We start from the raw sequence: 21,804 nt of genomic DNA on the forward strand, positions 1-21,804 counted from the left end.
AGTGGGCTTTTACAGTTTTAGGCTGTGGCAGGCCTGCCACAGAATGTGCAAGTTGAATTGTGTTACAAATCCAACGAGCAATCGACTGCTTAGAAGCAGGTGCGCCCAACTTGTTGGGTGCATACAATATAAACAGCGAGTCAGATTTTCTGACTCCAGCCGTCCTTGCAATGTATATTTTTAAGGCTCTGACAACGTCCAACAACTTGGAGTCCTCCAAGTCGCTAGTGGCCGCAGGCACCACAATAGGTTGGTTCAGATGAAATGCTGATACCACTTTAGGGAGAAAATGCGGACGAGTCCGCAGTTCTGCCCTATCCGAATGGAAGATTAGATAAGGACTTTTATAAGATAAAGCCGCCAATTCAGATACTCTCCTGGCAGAGGCCAGGGCTAGTAACATAGTCACTTTCAATGTGAGATATTTCAAATCCACCTTTTTCAATGGTTCAAACCAATGGGATTTGAGGAAATCTAAAACTACATTTAGATCCCACGGTGCCACCGGAGGCACCACAGGAGGCTGTATATGCAGTACTCCCTTGACAAAAGTCTGGACCTCAGGGACAGAGGCCAATTCTTTTTGGAAGAATATTGACAGGGCCGAAATTTGAACCTTAATGGATCCCAATTTGAGACCCATAGATAATCCTGATTGCAGGAAATGTAGGAAACGACCCAGTTGGAATTCCTCCGTCGGAACCCTCCGATCCTCGCACCACGCTACATATTTTCGCCAAATGCGGTGATAATGTTTCACGGTGACTTCCTTCCGTGCCTTAATCAAGGTAGGAATGACTTCTTCTGGAATGCCTTTCCCTTTTAGGATCTGGCGTTCAACCGCCATGCCGTCAAACGCAGCCGCGGTAAGTCTTGAAAAAGACAGGGACCCTGCTGTAGCAGGTCCCTTCTCAGAGGTAGAGGCCACGGTTCGTCCGTGAGCATCTCTTGAAGTTCCGGATACCAAGTCCTTCTCGGCCAATCCGGAACCACTAGTATTGTTCTTACTCTTCTTTGCCGTATGATCTTCAATACCTTTGGTATGAGCGGCAGAGGAGGAAACACATACACTGACTGGTACACCCAAGGAGTTACCAGTGCGTCCACAGCTATTGCCTGTGGATCTCTTGACCTGGCGCAATATTTGTCCAGTTTTTTTTTGTTGAGGCGAGACGCCATCATGTCTACAATTGGTCTTTCCCAACGGTCTATTAACATGTTGAAGACTTCTGGATGTAGACCCCACTCTCCCGGATGAAGATCGTGTCTGCTGAGGAAGTCTGCTTCCCAGTTGTCCACGCCCGGGATGAACACTGCTGACAGTGCTATCACGTGATTCTCCGCCCAGCGAAGAATCTTGGCAGCTTCTGCCATTGCACTCCTGCTTCTTGTGCCGCCCTGCCTGTTTACATGGGCGACCGCCGTGATGTTGTCCGACTGAATCAACACCGGCTTTCCTTGCAGGAGAAGTTCCGCCTGGCTTAGAGCATTGTAGATTGCTCTTAGTTCCAGAATGTTTATGTGAAGAGACTTTTCCAGACTCGTCCATACTCCCTGGAAGTTTCTTCCTTGTGTGACTGCTCCCCAGCCTCTCAGGCTGGCGTCCGTGGTCACCAGGATCCAATCCTGAATGCCGAATCTGCGGCCTTCTAATAGGTGAGCCTTCTGCAACCACCACAGAAGTGACACCCTTGTCTTTGGTGACAGGGTTATTCGCAGGTGCATCTGCAGATGCGACCCTGACCATTTGTCCAACAGATCCCTTTGGAATATTCTTGCATGGAATCTGCCGAATGGAATTGCTTCGTAAGAAGCCACCATTTTTCCCAGGACTCTTGTGCATTGATGTACTGACACTTTTCCTGGTTTTAGGAGGTTCCTGACCAGATCGGATAACTCCTTGGCTTTTTCCTCTGGAAGGAAAACCTTTTTCTGAACCGTGTCCAGAATCATTCCTAGGAACAGCAGACGAGTTGTCGGGATTAAATGGGATTTTGGAATATTCAGAATCCACCCGTGTTGTCTTAGCACCTCTTGAGATAGTGCTAAAGCTGTCTCCAGCTGTTCTCTGGACCTTGCCCTTATTAGGAGATCGTCCAAGTATGGGATAACTAATACGCCTTTTCTTCGAAGAAGAATCATCATCTCGGCCATTACCTTGGTAAAGACCCGAGGCGCCGTGGACAATCCGAACGGCAGCGTCTGAAACTGATAGTGACAGTTTTGAACAATGAACCTGAGGTACCCCTGGTGTGCGGGGTAAATCGGAACGTGTAGATACGCATCCTTGATGTCCAAGGATACCATAAAGTCCCCTTCTTCCAGGTTCGCTATCACTGCTCTGAGTGACTCCATCTTGAACTTGAACTTTTTTATGTAGAGGTTCAAGGACTTCAGATTTAGAATAGGCCTTACCGAGCCATCCGGCTTCGGTACCACAAATAGAGTGGAATAATACCCCTTTCCTTGTTGTAATAGGGGTACTTTGACTATCACCTGCTGAGCGTACAGCTTGTGAATGGCTTCCAACACCCTCTCCCTTTCGGAAGAGACGGTTGGTAAGGCAGACTTCAGGAAACGATGAGGAGGATCCGTCTCTAATTCCAACCTGTACCCCTGAGATATTATCTGCAGGATCCAGGGGTCTACCTGCGAGTGAGCCCACTGCGCGCTGTAATTTTTGAGACGGCCCCCCACTGTCCCCGAGTCCGCTTGAGAGGCCCCAGCGTCATGCTGAGGTTTTTGCAGGAGCCGGGGAGGGCTTCTGTTCCTGGGAAGGAGCTGCCTGTTGGTGTCTCTTCCCTCTTCCTCTGCCTCGTGGCAGGTATGACAAGCCCTTTGCTCTCTTATTTTTGTAGGAACGAAAAGGCTGCGGTTGAAAGGTCGGTGCCTTTCTCTGTTGGGGAGTGACTTGAGGTAAAAATAAGAATTTACTTACCGATAATTCTATTTCTCGGAGTCCGTAGTGGATGCTGGGGTTCCTGAAAGGACCATGGGGAATAGCGGCTCCGCAGGAGACAGGGCACAAAAAAGTAAAGCTTTACTAGGTCAGGTGGTGTGCACTGGCTCCTCCCCCTATGACCCTCCTCCAGACTCCAGTTAGGTACTGTGCCCGGACGAGCATACACAATAAGGGAGGCATTTTGAATCCCGGGTAAGACTCATACCAGCCACACCAATCACACCGTACAACTAGTGATCTAAACCCAGTTAACAGTATGACAACAGAAAGGGCCTCTTAAAGATGGCTCCTTAACAATAACCCGAATTAGTTAACAATAACTATGTACAAGTATTGCAGATAATCCGCACTTGGGATGGGCGCCCAGCATCCACTACGGACTCCGAGAAATAGAATTATCGGTAAGTAAATTCTTATTTTCTCTATCGTCCTAAGTGGATGCTGGGGTTCCTGAAAGGACCATGGGGATTATACCAAAGCTCCCAAACGGGCGGGAGAGTGCGGATGACTCTGCAGCACCGAATGAGAGAACTCCAGGTCCTCCTTTGCCAGGGTATCAAATTTGTAAAATTTTACAAACGTGTTCTCCCCCGACCACGTAGCTGCTCGGCAGAGTTGTAATGCCGAGACCCCTCGGGCAGCCGCCCAAGATGAGCCCACCTTCCTTGTGGAGTGGGCTTTTACAGTTTTAGGCTGTGGCAGGCCTGCCACAGAATGTGCAAGTTGAATTGTGTTACAAATCCAACGAGCAATCGACTGCTTAGAAGCAGGTGCGCCCAACTTGTTGGGTGCATACAATATAAACAGCGAGTCAGATTTTCTGACTCCAGCCGTCCTTGCAATGTATATTTTTAAGGCTCTGACAACGTCCAACAACTTGGAGTCCTCCAAGTCGCTAGTGGCCGCAGGCACCACAATAGGTTGGTTCAGATGAAATGCTGATACCACTTTAGGGAGAAAATGCGGACGAGTCCGCAGTTCTGCCCTATCCGAATGGAAGATTAGATAAGGACTTTTATAAGATAAAGCCGCCAATTCAGATACTCTCCTGGCAGAGGCCAGGGCTAGTAACATAGTCACTTTCAATGTGAGATATTTCAAATCCACCTTTTTCAATGGTTCAAACCAATGGGATTTGAGGAAATCTAAAACTACATTTAGATCCCACGGTGCCACCGGAGGCACCACAGGAGGCTGTATATGCAGTACTCCCTTGACAAAAGTCTGGACCTCAGGGACAGAGGCCAATTCTTTTTGGAAGAATATTGACAGGGCCGAAATTTGAACCTTAATGGATCCCAATTTGAGACCCATAGATAATCCTGATTGCAGGAAATGTAGGAAACGACCCAGTTGGAATTCCTCCGTCGGAACCCTCCGATCCTCGCACCACGCTACATATTTTCGCCAAATGCGGTGATAATGTTTCACGGTGACTTCCTTCCGTGCCTTAATCAAGGTAGGAATGACTTCTTCTGGAATGCCTTTCCCTTTTAGGATCTGGCGTTCAACCGCCATGCCGTCAAACGCAGCCGCGGTAAGTCTTGAAAAAGACAGGGACCCTGCTGTAGCAGGTCCCTTCTCAGAGGTAGAGGCCACGGTTCGTCCGTGAGCATCTCTTGAAGTTCCGGATACCAAGTCCTTCTCGGCCAATCCGGAACCACTAGTATTGTTCTTACTCTTCTTTGCCGTATGATCTTCAATACCTTTGGTATGAGCGGCAGAGGAGGAAACACATACACTGACTGGTACACCCAAGGAGTTACCAGTGCGTCCACAGCTATTGCCTGTGGATCTCTTGACCTGGCGCAATATTTGTCCAGTTTCTTGTTGAGGCGAGACGCCATCATGTCTACAATTGGTCTTTCCCAACGGTCTATTAACATGTTGAAGACTTCTGGATGTAGACCCCACTCTCCCGGATGAAGATCGTGTCTGCTGAGGAAGTCTGCTTCCCAGTTGTCCACGCCCGGGATGAACACTGCTGACAGTGCTATCACGTGATTCTCCGCCCAGCGAAGAATCTTGGCAGCTTCTGCCATTGCACTCCTGCTTCTTGTGCCGCCCTGCCTGTTTACATGGGCGACCGCCGTGATGTTGTCCGACTGAATCAACACCGGCTTTCCTTGCAGGAGAAGTTCCGCCTGGCTTAGAGCATTGTAGATTGCTCTTAGTTCCAGAATGTTTATGTGAAGAGACTTTTCCAGACTCGTCCATACTCCCTGGAAGTTTCTTCCTTGTGTGACTGCTCCCCAGCCTCTCAGGCTGGCGTCCGTGGTCACCAGGATCCAATCCTGAATGCCGAATCTGCGGCCTTCTAATAGGTGAGCCTTCTGCAACCACCACAGAAGTGACACCCTTGTCTTTGGTGACAGGGTTATTCGCAGGTGCATCTGCAGATGCGACCCTGACCATTTGTCCAACAGATCCCTTTGGAATATTCTTGCATGGAATCTGCCGAATGGAATTGCTTCGTAAGAAGCCACCATTTTTCCCAGGACTCTTGTGCATTGATGTACTGACACTTTTCCTGGTTTTAGGAGGTTTCCTGACCAGATCGGATAACTCCTTGGCTTTTTCCTCTGGAAGGAAAACCTTTTTCTGAACCGTGTCCAGAATCATTCCTAGGAACAGCAGACGAGTTGTCGGGATTAAATGGGATTTTGGAATATTCAGAATCCACCCGTGTTGTCTTAGCACCTCTTGAGATAGTGCTAAAGCTGTCTCCAGCTGTTCTCTGGACCTTGCCCTTATTAGGAGATCGTCCAAGTATGGGATAACTAATACGCCTTTTCTTCGAAGAAGAATCATCATCTCGGCCATTACCTTGGTAAAGACCCGAGGCGCCGTGGACAATCCGAACGGCAGCGTCTGAAACTGATAGTGACAGTTTTGAACAATGAACCTGAGGTACCCCTGGTGTGCGGGGTAAATCGGAACGTGTAGATACGCATCCTTGATGTCCAAGGATACCATAAAGTCCCCTTCTTCCAGGTTCGCTATCACTGCTCTGAGTGACTCCATCTTGAACTTGAACTTTTTTATGTAGAGGTTCAAGGACTTCAGATTTAGAATAGGCCTTACCGAGCCATCCGGCTTCGGTACCACAAATAGAGTGGAATAATACCCCTTTCCTTGTTGTAATAGGGGTACTTTGACTATCACCTGCTGAGCGTACAGCTTGTGAATGGCTTCCAACACCCTCTCCCTTTCGGAAGAGACGGTTGGTAAGGCAGACTTCAGGAAACGATGAGGAGGATCCGTCTCTAATTCCAACCTGTACCCCTGAGATATTATCTGCAGGATCCAGGGGTCTACCTGCGAGTGAGCCCACTGCGCGCTGTAATTTTTGAGACGGCCCCCCACTGTCCCCGAGTCCGCTTGAGAGGCCCCAGCGTCATGCTGAGGTTTTTGCAGGAGCCGGGGAGGGCTTCTGTTCCTGGGAAGGAGCTGCCTGTTGGTGTCTCTTCCCTCTTCCTCTGCCTCGTGGCAGGTACGACAAGCCCTTTGCTCTCTTATTTTTGTAGGAGCGAAAAGGCTGCGGTTGAAAGGTCGGTGCCTTTCTCTGTTGGGGAGTGACTTGAGGTAAAAAAGTGGATTTCCCGGCAGTAGCCGTGGCCACCAAGTCTGATAGACCAACTCCAAATAACTCCTCCCCTTTATACGGCAAAACCTCCATGTGACGTTTTGAATCCGCATCGCCTGTCCACTGTCGTGTCCATAAGGCTCTTCTGGCTGAAATGGACATAGCACTCACCCGAGATGCCAGTGTGCAAATATCCCTCTGTGCATCACGCATATAGATAAATGCATCCTTTATTTGTTCTAACGACAGTAAAACATTGTCCCTATCTAGGGTATCAATATTTTCAATCAGGGATTCTGACCAAACTACTCCAGCACTGCACATCCAGGCAGTTGCTATAGCTGGTCGTAGTATAACACCTGCATGTGTGTATATATTCTTTTGAATAACTTCCATCTTTCTATCTGATGGATCCTTAAGTGCGGCCGTCTCAGGAGAGGGTAACGCCACTTGTTTGGATAAGCGTGTGAGCGCCTTGTCCACCTTAGGGGGTGTTTCCCAGCGCGCCCTAACCTCTGGCGGGAAAGGGTATAATGCCAATAACTTTTTTGAAATTATCAACTTTTTATCAGGAGCAACCCACGCTTCATCACACACGTCATTTAATTCTTCTGATTCAGGAAAAACTGTTTGTAGTTTTTTCACACCATACATAATACCCTGTTTTACGGTATCTGTAGTATCAGCTAAATGTAACGTCTCCTTCATTGCCAAAATCATATAACGTGTGGCCCTACTGGAAAATACGTTTGAATTTCTACCGTCGTCACTGGAATCAGTGCCCGTGTCTGGGTCTGTGTCGACCGACTGAGGCAAAGGGCGTTTTACAGCCCCTGACGGTGTTTGAGGCGCCTGGACAGGCATTAATTGATTGTCCGGCCGCCTCATGTCCTCAACTGACTGTTTAAGGGAAGATAAACCATCACGTAATTCCACAAATAAAGGCATCCATTCTGGTGTCGACCCCCTGGGGGGTGACATCTGCATATTTGGCAATTGCTCCGCCTCCACACCAATATCGTCCTCATACATGTCGACACCACGTACCGACACACACCGCAAACTCACAGGGAATGCTCTAATGAAGACAGGACCCACTAGCCCTTTTGGGGAGACAGAGGGAGAGTCTGCCAGCACACACCACAAAGCGCTATATATACAAGGGATATCCTTATATTAAGTGCTCCCTTATAGCTGCTTTAATATATATATATATATAGCCATTAATGTGCCCCCCCTCTCTGTTTTACCCTGTTTCTGTAGTGCAGTGCAGGGGAGAGACCTGGGAGCCGTTCTGACCAGCGGAGCTGTGACAGAAAATGGCGCCGTGTGCTGAGGAGATAGGCCCCGCCCCTTTTTCGGCGGGTTCTTCTCCCGCTATTTTTCCAGTCAGGCAGGGGTTAAATATCTCCATATAGCCCCTATGGGCTATATGTGAGGTATTTTTAGCCTTGTATAAGGTTTATATTTGCCTCTCAGAGCGCCCCCCCCCAGCGCTCTGCACCCTCAGTGACTGCCCAGTGAAGTGTGCTGAGAGGAAAATGGCGCACAGCTGCAGTGCTGTGCGCTACCTTATGAAGACTGAGGAGTCTTCAGCCGCCGGTTTCCGGACCTCTTCACGCTTCAGCATCTGCAAGGGGGTCGGCGGCGCGGCTCCGGGACCGGACTCCACGGCTGGGCCTGTGTTCGATCCCTCTGGAGCTAATGGTGTCCAGTAGCCAAGCAGCAAATCCACTCTGCATGCAGGTGAGTTTACTACTTTCCCCCTAAGTCCCACGTTGCAGTGATCCTGTTGCCAGCAGGACTCACTGTAAAGAAAAAAACCTAAACTAAACTTTCTCTAAGCAGCTCTTTAGGAGAGCCACCTAGATTGCACCCTTCTCGTTCGGGCACAAAATCTAACTGGAGTCTGGAGGAGGGTCATAGGGGGAGGAGCCAGTGCACACCACCTGACCTAGTAAAGCTTTACTTTTTTGTGCCCTGTCTCCTGCGGAGCCGCTATTCCCCATGGTCCTTTCAGGAACCCCAGCATCCACTTAGGACGATAGAGAAATATACTGAAGACTTTAAAAACCATGCAGCAGGATATAGAGACAACAATGCATTCTAGAGTTCTCTTGTTGGTCTTAACTACTATGCATAGCAATGGAATATGAATTATTATGCAAATATGTTCATTAAATGTATACTTATGTTGTTTGAATAACATACTTCTAGCTATAAGTGACATACAGTATATACAGTGCTAGAGGGCTGTGCAATCAAGTTTTTAGATTTTTAATCAATGAAATAAAACAAATAAAACAAATTAATTGCAAGTTTGGCAACTTCTATTTCATCTTCAGTTGAAGATCACACATGACGATTAGCCATGTATTCCTCATTCCTGTAAACTGGGCACATTCACATTCCTGTAACTTGAAAATATGTCCAGCAAAACAAATCTCTTCATAATGTGCTCCAATACTGGGCCTGATTCAGAGATGTGTGCAAACCTGATTTTTATGCAGGTGAGCGGGTATCGGCTGACTGCACATGCCGACCTGAGCATCTGTCGTAATCGTCCTGTGTAAGCAGACGGAGAGAGGGGTTTACGCACAACATGATTACTAGTCAGAGACCACTTGGACACAGTTATGTGGAGTTGCGACACAAACACAAGCAGGTCATGACCATTTTTGGGTGAGTCTAGTCTGCATCTACAGTCTCATACGCAGCTGCAACATCTCTGATTTCTTACTTGCTGCGGCCATGCTGCAGAAGTTTGATAACCGACTGATCTCCGACCAACGCGGCGTCTTTGTACACGGCCACTGGAACTCGCAAACTCGCTTGAGGGAATCTCAGAACAAATCCTGATGGCTGCGGCATTTGCATTTTCCACAATTCCTGCATACACATTTGCAGCTGCATTAATGTGCATCTTTGAATCAGGCCCATTATTACTTACATAAAATATGTTAATTTCTCCAGAAAACATAATACAGGTTGAGTATCCCATATCCAAATATTCCAAAATACAGAATTTTTTGAGTGAGAGTGAGATAGTGAAACATTTGTTTTCTGATGGCACAATGTACACACACTTTGTTTAATACACAAAGTTATTAAAATATTGTATTACATTACCTTCAGGCTGTGTGTATAAGGTGTATATGAAACATAAATGAACTGTGTAAATGTACACACACTTTGTTTAATGCACAAAGTTATTAAAAATATTGGCTAAAATGACCTCCAGGTTTTGTACATAAGGTGTATATGAAACATAAATGAATTGTGTGAATGTACACACACTTTGTTTAATGCACAAAGTTATTAAAAATATTGGCTAAAATGACCTTCAGGCTGTGTGTATAAGGTGTATATGTAACATAAATGCATTCTGTGCTTAGATTTAGGTCCCATCACCATGATATCTCATTATGGTATGCAATTATTCCAAAATACGGAAAAATCCCATATCCAAAATACCTCTGGTCCCAAGCATTTTGGATAAGGGATACTCAACCTGTAGTTTAAAATATAGCATTGTTATTGGTAGCATAATTGTACACATGTAATATTTATATAAATACCACATTAGATAAAGCATTATATATATTATAAAATGCAATTTGTCCCACCATTGGTTTTCAACAATTGTAAATTCTGAGCTAGTTATTAGTAAGTCTTGATATTTGCACCATATAAAGTTAGTTGTAGTGGTGTTATAGATGTTGGTAAACTGTATGGATGGGGTTTCAGGCACTGTGCAAGTAGAACATACCTAACAAAATCAGCAAAAGTCCGAAAAGCAACCATGCCGCCCATTCTTTGGCACGGTGGAGTAAATGAGGTATCAAGGAGGACATCGCTGACACTAGCAACATGGACCATACCATAATGGTTAAGATTAGAAGAAAATGACATTCTGCAAAAGAAGGGAATTAGTTATATTGTTACAATATTGTCCAAGGTCCCCAACCCCCCCCCCCCCCCCCATATATATGATATATTCCATCATACTCAGAAAATGACTTATAGTGGAGTATTATACAATGATTACAATATACAAGTGAGAAAAAGGAATTGTATTCCTAATTTGGATGCCTCCTTTTCTATCCTCCGATATCACAAAGGAATGGAAAGAATCCTGGTGGTATAATTCAATGTCATGTCTGGAGTTTACAGTCCAACCACATAGAGCACTAGTGGGGGATGGGTTGGTGCCCCCCCCCAGCATTAGTCTAGGCCAGGGGTGGGGAACCTTTGGCCCTCCAGCTGTTTGTGAACTACACATACAAGCATGACCTGCTACAGTTTTGCTATTTGACCATGCTAACACTGTTGCAGGGCCTGCTGGGATGTGTAGTTCAACAACAGCTGGAGGGCCGCAGGTTCCCCACCCCTGCTCTAGGCTCTCACCATTTCTGGGTGGGTGGAATATGTCGGTGGACAGACAATTCTCATGAAGTAACCCAATGTTTATATACAGAAGCCAGGAGAACTCCGAAAACCAGGTGGGTATAATTTGGGGATATCTTGTAATTCTACACCTAAATTTTGAAAGAATGATTATGTTTCATGTACAACTTCCCTGCAAGCCTTTCGTTTTAGGTTACTATATTTCCAAATCTCCCTGTAAATTTAATTACAATTCTCAGAATTGGCTGAATTAATTCCGTTATAGGAAGAAGAAAAAAATAATTAAATATAAAATAAAATAAAACTGATTGTCTCAATCTGTATGACAATTTTCATGCAGGCTTTGTCAAACCTTCACAAATTTCTGATAAGATAGATAAGTGCTGGCATCTGGGCTATTGTATACTGCCCTATGTGATCATTATATAGGTTTAGATGATTACAAGCAAGTTCGGCCACTACTCTATGTTAGAAGAGGACACAAAACATATAATCTTTTCTAAGAAGAAGAAAAAAAGTATTAGAAAGACCTACAAGTATGCCCAATGTTTTAAAGCTGCAATAATTTTAAAAGCAAAATCAATCAGGTTTTGGCTTTTACATAAATACTACTTTAAAACATCAGACAGACTTGCCAAAATCACGCCACCAAGTCCCTCTCCCCAGTCTGAATTGCACCTAGGAGCAAATCCAGCATGTTTGCACCAGGAAAAACCTTTTGTTCTGCATGGAAAGAGTTGCATAATGTGCAGCCTGATTATACAGTGATTACAGTGACCATAGCTCAACTCTAGAATGCAATATAAAAAATAAAATAAAAAATGGAAAAGCATCCAGCATTTATGGCAGAAAAACCAGCGCAACAGAGTTTGGGAAAATCAAATTTTGCACCCAACTCTGAATCAGTTTCTTCGTTTTTAGCAATTACCTCAAAATACAAATTGAAAAGAATGTAAAAAACTATACCTGTTTAGCGTCGGGATATTCCCCCTGTAAATAAAACAGCCAAAGTTATATTATGTGCTGGTTAAAGAAAATAATCACAACTAGACATTGAGACAAAAACCTATATATTTACAGGCATGCCCAATGAGCCAACACTGGATATAAAAACATCATGATACATATATTTTGCCTGCAAGGATCCTTAAATGCATTGATCTAAATGGATACAACATCAAAAAGAAATGTGGTAAACTGATCCCTATATAAATCAGATAAGCTAATTTGCACTTATATTCAATATATCTGTTAAGCAAGTGCAAATGCAATTTAGCTACTTCTATTGTTTTTTTTTTTTGTTTCTGCTGAATAGAGATGTTTAATAAGTTCTATAGAAGCCTAATAGTACATCAACAACACATGTTAAAAAAAAAAAAAGGCCATACATTTGCTGTATGCCTGGTGTAAACGGCGCGGAACTTGAGCACCAGTGCCAGCCAGCACGCATCTTGCAATAGTTTGAACTTTACATTTACTCACCATTATGGGGTATATTCAATAAGGGTCGAAACTGCCGTCTTGTCGAAAAGACGTCAGTTTTCGACTTTTTCAGGTCGGAAAGGGGCTCCGACCTATTCAGTCCCGAGCATTTTTATTCGACAAGTCGGGGAATTCGACTAGTCAAATAGTACGTGAATTGGCGGTAGCCGATTTGCGTGCTTCTGCGGGAAACAGGGCCAAATCAAACAGGTTTTGGCCCCCGTTTCCGACCATCTCAGTTCAACTTTAAAAAAAAAGTCGAACTGATATGGGGGACCCGAGAGGAGTGGGGGGGAGAGCCGCGGGGAGACGGAAGAGAGCAGCGGGGAGACAGGGGACAGCAGCGCTACAGCACAGCGCTGCAGGAGGATGTGTAATAGTCGCCACTCATGGCAGCATCCACCCGGCTCCAGCAAGTGAGGTCCCGCTTGCTGGAGCCGGGTGGACGCTGCCGTGAGGTCTGGCGGCTATTACACATCCTCCTGCAGCGCTGCTGGCCGCGGCTTTCCCCCGTCTCCCTGCTGCTCCCCCCCCCCTCATCTCAATTCGACTTTTTTAATAGCCCTTGTCCGATCCATTCCGACAAATGCATGTCGGAATGGATCCGACCCTAATTGAATATACCCCTATGGCTTTTTCTGTCAACACATTTTACACATGCAATTTGGGGTGCAATTGCGTCTAACAAAATGTATAAATTCAAATGTAAAGAAGTGAACACAGAGGTTATCTTTCAATTTATGTATAATTATAATTTATAATATGTGCAGTTTAACATAAATTCACATAGCTAAAGGCTGCAAAATAATATGGGTGGCTTCCTTCATATTTACCCATTTCTACAACATCCTGTAACACTTATTAACCAGCAAGCAAAAGCAAACCACATACATATGCAAAATAAATGCTGTAAGAGGATGATTACACATCACTGTGCATTATATTAAATTCATTTTCTGCAGGAAAAGCAGAGACTAATGGGGTGTAGAGGTGATCCGGGAGAGAGGTGCACCAATAGCACATTCACTTGCTGAGAAGTTAATGATGTAGACTCAGCTTTATGTACAAGTAAAGGTCTATGACATATTGAAGTATACAGGCTGTGAAATATACATACAAGTTGCAGAGAAATCAAATGAAGATACTGAACTAATAGATATGAAGCCACACTATAAACAGTTTCGTATTGTAAGGATTTCTATTAACTTACAAGACATTTATCAGTTGATGCAGAGTTGACCGCAAATCAGTTTTCTGGACGTATTTTGCATGTTTTGCACTTCACATGCTCTACAGGTGACGCCGAGTCATATGCAACTCAGTTGAGTTTCCACTTGTGGTTGAAGGGGTATGGTAATGAGGGAATCACACCTAGTCTAAGTTCAGGAAGCTTGCGTTAATGTCAGACCCTGTAACTAGACATTTTGGTGCCCTGTGCCAGAAAGAGTATGCCCCCCCCACCTCCATTATTCTTAATAGGGACAGTGCGCACGGAATATGTGCATCCAAAAAAGGGAGCACACTCTTGCAGGTAAAGGGGCTTGGTTATGCCACACATTTGCCCTTATTCACGTTACATCACACAGTAGAGTCACTTAGTCACGTTACGCCACAGTTATACCCCTTATACAAGTACGCCACACAGTAGTACATTTTATACACACTATGCCAAAATAGTACCCCTTATACAATTTAATCCACAATAATACCCTTATACACAGTATGCCAAACAGTAGTACACCTCCTACTCAGTATGCCACAGTAGTACCCCTGATACACAGTATTCCATACAGCAGTACTCCTTAGAGTATGCCACACACTATTACTGAAAATAAAAAACACTAGTCAGACTCATGGGCCCTACACACTGGGCGATATGAGTGAAAGATATGAACGAGATACCGTTCATATCTTTGAGTGTGGAGGCACCAGCGATGAACGATGCACGGCCCCAGGCTTGTTCATCACTGGTGCCCCATCGCTTGTGCATGCAGGCCAATATGGACGATCTCATCCATATTTGCCTGCACTGCTATTGAGGCGGGTGACGGGGGGAGTGAAGAAACTTCACTCCCCCCCCCCCCCCCGTCACTGCCCACTGCCGCCGGGTCACCCATCGGCCGTATCCGCCGTCGGGAAGCTCGACGGTGGATCGCGCAGTGTGTAGGGCCCATAAGGCAGAGGAGGGAGAGATTAGAATTCAACTATTACATTGAAGAACAATAAATGATTGTTTATTCTACAATCCTTGTTTATATTAATATCCCGTGTGCCCCCCTCCCCGTCCCCACTGCTCAGTCTGATCTAGTAGCACTGTAATGATTGTTATTTGTGTGTAGTGTGTCATTTGTCAGGGATCAGTAAGGACAGGTGCAGGGAGCATTGAGTGAGGGTTAGTGTACAGAACAGTGAGTGATGGTTGGTAAAGAACGCAGTAAGGGAGGGTAGGAGTAAAGAGCAGTGAGGGTAATTGGTGAGCACAGAGGATGGCTGTAGGGATCAGTGAGTGAGGGGGAGTGTAGGAAGCAGTAAGGGTAGGTGTAAGGAGCAGTGATGAGGGTGAGTGTAGGGAACAGTGAGGAACGGTGTAGGGAGCAGTGAAGAGGGTAAGGAACAAATGAGGAAATCTGTGGGAAGAAGTGAGTAAGGGCGAGTGTAGGGAGCAGTGAGGGTGAGTGTAGGTAGCAGTAAGTGTGAGTCGTTGTAGAGAGCAGTAAGGTAGGGAGGGAGTAGGAAACAGTGATGGCGAGTGTAGGAACAGTGAGGGACGATTAGTGTACAGCATAGTATGGGAGGGTGGGTGGGGAGCACAGAGGATGGATGTAGGCAGCAGCTGAGCCCATCTTGTGATGATGAATGTAGTATGTGTCAGTCCTGCTGCCTTTACTTTGTATCCCCCCAAGCCACTCTTCATACTGTGGGAGAGACATCAGTGCCCAGGGCGTGCGGTGATGAGCTGGAAGGCGGTGCGCCGAAGTATAAGCTCCGAACTCTGCTTGCAAAACTGAACCTGACAGAAGGGAGCCAGCTGCAGTGCTACTGTTGTAATGTATATAGCAGTTACATACATTACAAAAGGCAGCGGCATTGCTGCGGAGGGTGGCAACAGAGAAAGCAGGGTCACGGAGGATGCGGAGGTGCCAGTTCTCCGGCCAAAGTGCCTATGTGGTACACACCTGGTTACGGCCCTGGTCAATGTAATGTGTGCTATGCGGAGTTATGTGCATATGTAATTCAAATGTATCTTTTGCACCAAGGACAAGGCAAGGGAGCACCAATAGTGATGACCGGTTGGAAATTACATAAAGCGTTTGAATGCATATAGTTGAATATACATCGTTAAACACATTCAATACTATGCTTCAATAAAGCTGCTAAATTCTTTATAATACAGCTGAAACAAATCTCCATCTCAAAGCTGTACAGAAAAGTACAATTATTGCCTGAGCAAGGCAGAAATCACCAGAGTCAGTGGACATTTTGAAAAATGGCCAATCACAAGCAGTTAATGTGTTTGTAAATTGCTTGAAACGCCCTTATGAATTCTGTTTATGTAAGTACACCCATATCCCCCCCTTACCCAGGTGCAAGCAGGTACCAAAATCACGCAAATCTGCATAGGCGCATACACAGATGTGTCCTCTTACATCCTTGCTGCAGTCACGCTTAACAGCCTTTGAAGTTGTGCCATGTACCTTTAAAACATGCATCTGATAGTACTTTTTTTTAGCTACCATCCTACAAATCATTATCTTCTTTTCAAAATTTCTCCACAGGGAAAGCAAGTATGGCTGCCAGTCAGCCTATAATACAAACATAGGATTTCAGCAGGTCATGTGATGGCAAACTTCGGTTTGGACGCCCAAAGTGCCCACTTCCAACACATTTTTACTGGCATCTCTGGAAGCTGCAAGAAAAATGTGTCCTCTGTTGTGGCCGCTGGGCGCCCAAACGACAGACCAAATTGGGCACCCTCTTCTGATGGTCACGGCAATAAAAACTGAATCGGCCCCAATAGATATAATTTCTTATCGCTGCTATGTGGGCAATAAGAAAGTAATTTAGGCCCAGATGCACAAATTTGTCCCACTACAGGTTTGCTGCGTATAGCAGTGTGCAGTAGCGGGATCGCGATGCATATGTATCACAGCATGCTGCATGCATACACATGGCCACTGGCTCCGATTCAAATCAATGGATGGCGGAAGCATGCATACAGATGGAGCCACGCTAATCGTGGGTCCGTCTGTGCCTGGGCGCACTAGAATGGGAGCGTCTCTGTGCACTCCCGGCGTGACTAGGTGGATGGATCGCCTAGTCACGCCGGGAGTGCACGTATGCGATGGAGCCACACTAGATGAGTGCGGATCCATCTGTACGCAAGTAATTGCCGGCTACCATCGCAGTGTATGTAGAGGAGTGCACGTACATACGCACCCCACTATGCGGCAACTAGTGCTTATACTAGCACCCTGCACCTGTCACAATCCATGCAGCTCCTCTTTCCTGCCTGAGGTGTCACTCTCTGCATTGGTGCTTCTATCACACTCTGGTCTGTAGCTCAGCACTGAGATACAGACCAGAGTGTGATAGAAGCTGTCCCCTCAAATTACAGCAGCTTTATGTAACCTTTTAAACTACACAATACCAAAAATGAAGAGAACACAATTTTAAACCCAAACAATGTATCCTTGATACAGTATGCAGTCTCTACTAAGCATCCTCCACAGTATGGGCTGTCCCAGTCTCCATTAACTAGGTGTACCAATGGCTAAATTATGCCCCTGAAATACCCAATAATGCTGAACTAGTAGTCTTTGGACATGTCCTACGACAGGCCTGTGGCTGTCCCTACTCCATCGCCCCATCCTCTGTACCAACTTAAACCCCTCTTTAACACTGCTCCCCCTAAATACTAAGCCCTCTGAGCCCCCCCCTCCCCCCCCCATCTTGCTCCACCTCCTCCCTCTGTCCCACCTCTATCCCTGCCCTACTTAGGCCCTTCTTCTACATCCTGTGCATAATTGGTCAGAGAGAAAAAAAATGTCTAGGTAGAGGTCTGCAGTTAAATAATTGGTTACATTTGTGGGGATGTGTATGAGTGGATTGGCCAAGCTTGCAGAGACTCGTGGCATATATACACTCATGTGATCAGATTCCAGGAGCAACATAACAGGGCATAGACTCCATGAGCTCCCTGAAGTACCGTTTAGAGTACACCAAGCCTCCTGAATTCCCTAATATTTGCAGTTGTGGAATCCTGCTATTGATGGTATATTAAACTGCATCCTACATGTGTTTTACAGCATTCAAATCTGGTGAAAGAGCGGGCTAAATCATGATGCCAAACTCAGAGGAATGCTCCTACAGCCATAATCTGGTGGCACGAACCAGTGCTGTGACACGTTGTTGTGCTGAAAGAGCCCGCTCCTGTTTGAGTGAATGCATGACATGTATTAGTGTAGATGAGCCACAGTAACTTGATGAACCAGGCTATAAGTTTCTAGTCATGTGTTTATAAACCCAGGTGATGCACAGCACCTTGTGCCGGCATCTGAGTGGGCTGTGGGCTCCTGTACCCCACAGAATATGAGAAATGTTGCACTGTTCAAACGTTGATGTTACTTATGGCTCCAGTACTACATTTTACTGTTATCTTCTGCAATGTCGCATGCCGATCAGAGTTTACAATGTGTGCAAAGTAAATCTGTCAGAGGTTGTCCAGCATGTACTGGGAATGTAAACATCTGTCATCATTTTTCTGGCACAATAATGTATACTGCCTACTTCCATTGCATGAGGTTTAATGAGTTATTGGATCAATTACTTTCGAGACAGTATTTGCATAGGCCGTCAGGTAGCCGTAACGACCTCACTAAGCATTTCTGATAAATGCCTCCAGGAATGTTCCCCATCTTATCACTGTCTCTGCAGACTGGCACTCAAGACAGATATAGCCAAAATATTGTTACTAAGTAATAACTGCATTACAGTTACTCACAGTAGATCTGAACTCTAATATCTTACCTCCCTCCCACCTGTGACAATTATGTAATTAACAGAGTTCAGACACCTACTGAGCATGTCAGAGATAGGGTGAACGTAAAGGGACCATAGACCAGCAATCAAATGGATCAATTCCCCCTTCTGGCAATGGTCGGCTTATCGTCAAAATCCAACATGCTGGACAATCCAGATTAACCAATTCAGACCCAAAAATTATCAGAATTGGTGAGTTCGATTTTTAAGATGATGTATTTTGCTGTTTACAAGAAATCGATAATCATCGGAGTCTGGGAATCGACGCAGAGATGTATTGGCTGCATTAGTCAATTGTAAAAAAAAATAATAATAATAATAATAATTAAAAAAAAATTGGTTACAAAATAATTTTTAAGGAAAAAAATACTATTAAGTAAAGTAACCCACTTCACCATCTATTTCACTGAGCATAAACCATTCTAACTACAACTTCATTGATACTGTTCTTAGTAAGAAAAAAAAAAAAAACACATTTGTAAATCAAAAAGTCCCTTTAAAGGTTTCTCAATGGGCTTTGCAATGGTTCTGAAAGTAAAATATTTTCCCAAACCTGTAAATCCATCCTCTAATAACATACAAATCTATGATGAATTCACTGTATAAACAAGAACTATTCACAAAACACCTCAATTACAACCTCCAACACAAAATGGCTGAACACCTGGGTAAAAATGAGGCTTCTGATAAAAAAAATGCAGTTTTTCTAACATACGGTCTGACCTTTTTGCTTACAAAGACACATTTCAGCAATCATCAGCAAAACGTGAAAAATAAATCCAAACTACGCTGGGAAGGGACAGCTGAACAATGGATGCCAGGCATTTACACTTCCTCTTATTTCTGGCAGTTGAAACCACAGCAGGGAGCAGATTTATGGGTCCTAAAGACTAGTCCTATAAACGAAAGGTGTATGAGTTTGAACTGTGCTTGTTCCCTAGTGAGGAAGCATTACAGAAAAGGCGCTGGGTGAAACATAAATTGCTATATTTCTATACACACATTATATACAGGAGATGATCGATAGAGATAGATAGATAGATAGATAGATAGATAGATAGATAGATAGATAGATAGATAGATAGTATACAAAAGGAATCAACCACATACAACGCAAGTCGAAACAGTGTGGGTTCAAAATTACAACTTTCATTTCTTGAAGTAAGCTATAGTATGTAACTTATTTAGTATGACAAGCAAAGTAAAACGTTAAATGGTCACTCAGAACAAGATACAAAATTATTATTTTACATGAAGAAGGTAACACTTACAACAAAATTATAAGAAAAGTAGGTGGCAACATAACCAAAGGAGGAATTTCGAAACTGTGGAATAAGTATCAACAGACTCTGTCCATTCAAAAACAAACTGGTAAAGGTAGGAAAAGATCCGCAACACCATGCTGTGATACAAGAATGAAAAAACTATGCTTGAGTGATAAAAGATAATCGTCGGAGGCAACTCAAAATGATTTACGTGAATGCGGTGTAAACACTAGTGCGAGAACTGTTTGATGCAGACTTCAATATTTTGGATTAAATGCCAGAATTCCAAGGAATAAAGTTGCTTTTATCTCTCAAACAAAGGCAGAAAAGATTAGAATAGGCTAAAAAGCATATTAATTGATCAGAAGAACAATGGAATAGTGTCCTCTGGAGAGACAAAACCAGAATATCCATATCTGGTAGTGATGGAATGAAATATGTCAGCAGTAGAACTGGAGATTTGCTACCTGAGTGCACAAAACCTACTATGAAGCATCCAGTTAGTGTTATGCTGTGGGGATGTATGACAGCAAAAGGTGTGGGATGAATTTATGTGGTCAATGACATTTTAAATAGCAACAAATACATCAGTGTCCCACAGTGGGGAGGGCGGAGCACAAACTATGCAGAGCAGTGGGGTAAGCAGCGGGATAATAGATACTGTGCGCATGCGCACAGCATCTATTCTATTCACAGTGCATCCTATCACAATGGAGAGTGAAGGGCACGACCCCCACAGTGACAGAAATGGGTGTAAGACAAGGTTCCACCCCTTTTCTCTAGGTTCCACCCCTTTTCTGACGCGGGTGTGCTTTGGGAACACCAAAGGTCCCGACCCACTGGCCACCAATGTTGGGAGGTGTGTAACTGTGGTAAAAGGCTTCCCAACGAAGTACTAATGAATATTGTGCGAAAATAAGAAATGTACTTTTCCACAGTTCAGTATGTATAAATGTTTTTAAAATGTAAAATATTGTAATAAAGTTCACTGTATTATGTTCTAAAATTGCCATTGTAATGATGCATGCTCTTTGGTATAATACTAAAATATATTAGTGCTATAAGCTGTTAAACTTCAAAGATGCACATTTTACAAAAGGTCTCCACAATACTGGCCACTACACTAATTTATATATATATATATATATATATATGATTCCAGAAAGAAACAGCGGCACTCGAGGATTTGGTAAACAATACAAAGTGTATTCAAAAAAAGATTACAAGAAGCCGACGTTTCGGGTCTCACATGCCCCTTTGTCAAGGTGTGTACACACCTTGACAAAGGGGCATGTGAGCCCCGAAACGTCGGCTTCTTGTAATCTTTTTTTGAATACACTTTGTATTGTTTACCAAATCCTCGAGTGCCGCTGTTTCTTTCTGGAATCCTGCATCTACTTCACAGAAGGCACCGAGGTCCCTGACGCCTGACAGGAGAGTGCCAGTCCCATCTGGGATATATATATATATATATATATATATATATATATATATATATATATATATATATATATATATATATATAAGATCAGCAGCACTCCATTCCGTAATTTATCTCAGAAATGATGCCGGTGCCTTCCCAGTAACAACCATAGATAGGAAGCCCGAAAATAAATAAAGTAGTCGGCGGCACTCCCGGCTCCCGGTTCAGGGAATGAAAAGACACAGACATGTCCTGAGGAAAATGTAAATAGCATTGAAACGTTGACAACACAGCCGCTGTGTCTTCTTTCATTCCCTGAACCGGGAGCCGTGAGTGCCGCCGACTACATATATATATATATATATATATATATATATATATATATATATATGTGTGTATATATATATATATATGTGTGTATATATATATATATATATTGTGACAAGAACACTGGGATAGTGTTTGAGGGCAGGTATATTTGTCCCAGGTTCTTGTCTTACATGTTTTAGAAAATGTTAACTTCTAGGAAAAATGCTTTTTGTTTTGTCTGAACCTTTTCAGTTTGCTGTAAAAGCTGGGTAAAGGCTCTGAGAGAGAGATAAGGCGAGTTCTAGACATTGGGCCCAGTTCGGGTCTTTGG

The 21,804-nt window shown here is 44.2% G+C and overlaps 1 protein-coding gene across 1 annotated transcript in view; it reads right to left on the reverse strand.

Moving 5' to 3' along the window:
* The window catches only part of ACACA (acetyl-CoA carboxylase alpha), an 848,870-nt gene that overhangs the window by 493,399 nt on the left and 333,667 nt on the right, over positions 1-21,804 (reverse strand). The window contains exons 25-26 of the mRNA XM_063951842.1: positions 11,922-11,945; positions 10,318-10,461 (exon numbers count right to left, since the gene is read on the reverse strand). Of these exons, the coding sequence (XP_063807912.1) occupies positions 10,318-10,461; positions 11,922-11,945 (168 nt within the window). The remainder of the gene's footprint in view (positions 1-10,317; positions 10,462-11,921; positions 11,946-21,804) is intronic.

The sequence above is a fragment of the Pseudophryne corroboree genome, chromosome 2 (assembly GCF_028390025.1).
Source record: "Pseudophryne corroboree isolate aPseCor3 chromosome 2, aPseCor3.hap2, whole genome shotgun sequence".
NCBI lineage: Eukaryota > Metazoa > Chordata > Amphibia > Anura > Myobatrachidae > Pseudophryne > Pseudophryne corroboree.